Here is a 2,921-nt window from a genome sequence, read left to right as displayed (position 1 = left end):
TAATCCCGAGTAAAAGGGGCCCGCTGGCTGCAAGTGGCTGACACACGGCCAGCGCCACGCCGCCCACCACAGCAACACGTCCCCGAGTTCCGGACCGCACTCACTGGGAGAGATAAGTTTACATCCAGGGATAACATATACGAGCGGTGTGTGTGTGTGTGCGTGTGTGTGTGTGTGTGTGTGTGTGTGTGTGTGCGTGTGTGTGTGTGTGTGTGTGTGTGTGTGTGTGTGTGCGTGCGTGCGTGCGTGCGTGCGTGCGTGCGTGCGTGCGTGCGTGCGTGTGTGTGTGTGTGTGTGTGTGTGTGTGTGTGTGTGTGTGTGAGCGAGCGAGCGAGAGAGTTGGAGAGTGGGGTTATCTTTTTTTCATAAAAGTATAGTTTTGCAGATAAACTCAAAGGACTCTTAGAATATAAAATCCAATGCCATTCGGTCCATGAATGTTTGCTTTGATCAGTTCAACTCTTCATCAAATTTACCCGCCAACCAAGGCACTAAACTCCCCTCGTTCCTTCGTTTTCCCGCTATTCAGGTATGCCTATTCGGGGTAGAACTGAACAATTGGTGCACAAAAGGAATCGAGGATCCTTCCATATTCTCCATTCAGTGAGGCAATCTGTTAGTGACATTAACCCCAAAGCGCATTTCCCAGGCTCATGAATAGGTTTTAAGACTTCTTAAAGATCCCGCTGCATACAGGATGAGAACCTTTTCAAACTTTTAATTACCTTTTTGCAAAAGAAAAAATACACCCCCCGCCATTGTCACTTCAACCCATTCTACATTATTTTAGAGGACACCGAGATTACTAATTCCCGCCAAACTGGTGAAAAATGGTAGTGGAGTTAACCTTCAGGTTTCCAATACAGCTTTTTTGGTCTACTATAGGTAACTCTACGAGAACAGTCTATCTGCTTTGGCAATAGTTTATAAGCAAACCTATTTTAGAAATTGAACTTTTGTGCACGGGCCAAATATGTACCTTTTGCAAGGGCCAAAACAAGATTCTGAACATATGCCTTAAAAACTGGGTTCATTATTACTTATAGGCAGTGATACTTACACGGAGAAGACAACAAGTTCATTTCTGACAATTGATTTATTAGATCAATGGACCATTGCCCAACTTCAATTTCCAAACATAAAACGACAAACAATATAAAAACACACAGCTTTGGTATAACAATCAATAACAACTTTGTACAAAACTAAATCTTTCCATAAAAAGTACTTCTTCACAAACATTTTAATACATTTTCCATTGTATGAACAGCATATTTATCACCAACATCCAAATGTTGGATTCAGTCAATAAATTTAAATAAACTTTTGCCATGTCCAACAAAGGAGAAACCATGTTCCCTAAAACGGAACTATTAACTTCATGAAAATATATTTCTTTATGTAGTGTCTCTTTTCCCCCAATAAACTACCAAGGCCGCCAAACAGGCTCAGTGCTCTCCGAACCAGTGCTGACACCAACTGGGCTCACAGCCTGGGACACCCCAGGGAATGATGTCATCCCATGGACAGGGGATGCAACTGTTGGCAAAGAGCTAGCATGGACGGGACTGCAGGCGTTAACTGTGACAGGCACACCTGCGTTCGCGTACAGGGGGATAACTGGGGTCGTGGAGGAGGAGAAGGCAGGGTTGGGGATTAAAAAGGCAAATTGTCCGTCGCTGGCGGGCACAAGCTGAAACCCCCCAAAGACTTGAGGAGACAGGGCTTCCGGGCTGAGTTTGGAACCCATGGAGGAACTGTTGATGGGCAACGTAGAAGGTAGCTGCACGTGAAGGGGCTGCGCAAGATGGGCCTGTTGAGCTTGGGCTGGTTGGGGGTAGTTCATGGCGATCATTTGGCCCAGGCAGCCAGACAGGTGGTTGAGAAGCCGCGACCTCACCTCCGTATTCACCCCCTCGCAGGTGGACACGAAGCGAGTGACCTCGTTCATGCATTCATTGAAACCCGCCCGGTATTTACTGAGGACGGTAGTGTCAGCTGACAGTGCTGCTGAGAAAAGAGAAGAGAAAGAGAATTCGTAAGAATTGTGCCTTTTCATTAAATTATAACGTGCACATTGATGAAGGAAATTATTGCAAGTATTGGTCTGACAGGGCCAAAGAAAACCCTTGCATTTCAACTTACCGGTCATCTGCACACGTTGCAAGTTCCGCAAGTGCTTCACTGTCATCTCCAAAATATCGGCTTTCTCCAATTTAGAATGTCTGGAACTCTGTAAGGTAACAATATGGAACGCCTATAAGAATGTGTAGGGCTACTGACACTAAATACAATCCCAGCAATAACCAAATTTAGATTTTTTAAATTTAATTAACCAAGCTTAAATCTCACTTAGACTTACATCTTTTTTAAGTGCATCGAGGATGAGTGTCTTCAGTTGGCCAAGGCTTTCATTTATTCTAGCTCTCCGGCGTTTCTCCATGATGGGTTTTGATGACTGCAAAACAATTTGTACATTAATTGCATGTTCAAGAACGATTCAGAATGCAAACATGTTTGGCTATGCCTACATAGGCATGCAGTTCAATGTACCTACTACGGAAGTAATAAAGCATGAAAAAGTTGTTGGCAGTATCAGAAGTTTACCTTTCTATGCTCGCTGGCATTTTTGGGTTTGTCTGGAGTATGAGATCCATTTGCAGGGGCACCAGCAATAGGCGATGCCGTTTGTTTCTCCAATGTATCGGCTGGCATTTTGAATTAAATGACCTCCTCAGACAGGCAAAAAAAGTAAGTATATCCTTTTTGGAGGCGTAAAAAGCCGGAAAGGTTTCAAAATGTTGCACAGTATCACTTCTCCTTATTGTTTAGACCTAACAAGTGTGAAAGATATCCTATGACAGTGACGGAGAAGGGAGAGAGTCCCACTGATCAGCAATATCACTTGTTATCACCGAACT

The 2,921-nt window shown here is 44.1% G+C and overlaps 1 protein-coding gene across 1 annotated transcript; it reads right to left on the bottom strand.

Annotated features, from left to right (window-relative positions):
* Nucleotides 1-1,426: 1,426 nt before the first annotated feature.
* her9 (hairy-related 9) lies at nucleotides 1,427-2,715 on the bottom strand (the record flags this gene model as incomplete). The annotated part of the gene is made up of 4 exons (XM_080533628.1): nucleotides 1,427-2,010; nucleotides 2,146-2,233; nucleotides 2,363-2,458; nucleotides 2,608-2,715. The coding sequence occupies 4 exons, from the start codon at nucleotides 2,713-2,715 to the stop codon at nucleotides 1,427-1,429; spliced, it is 876 nt and encodes a 291-aa protein (XP_080389754.1).
* Between the last annotated feature and the right edge of the window lie 206 nt (nucleotides 2,716-2,921).

Source organism: Nansenia antarctica (assembly GCF_963989245.1).
Source record: "Nansenia antarctica genome assembly, chromosome: 6".
Classification (NCBI taxonomy): Eukaryota; Metazoa; Chordata; class Actinopteri; order Argentiniformes; family Microstomatidae; genus Nansenia; species Nansenia antarctica.
Note: the sequence above shows the minus strand (reverse complement) of the source record. Positions and strands in the feature narration are given on the sequence as shown.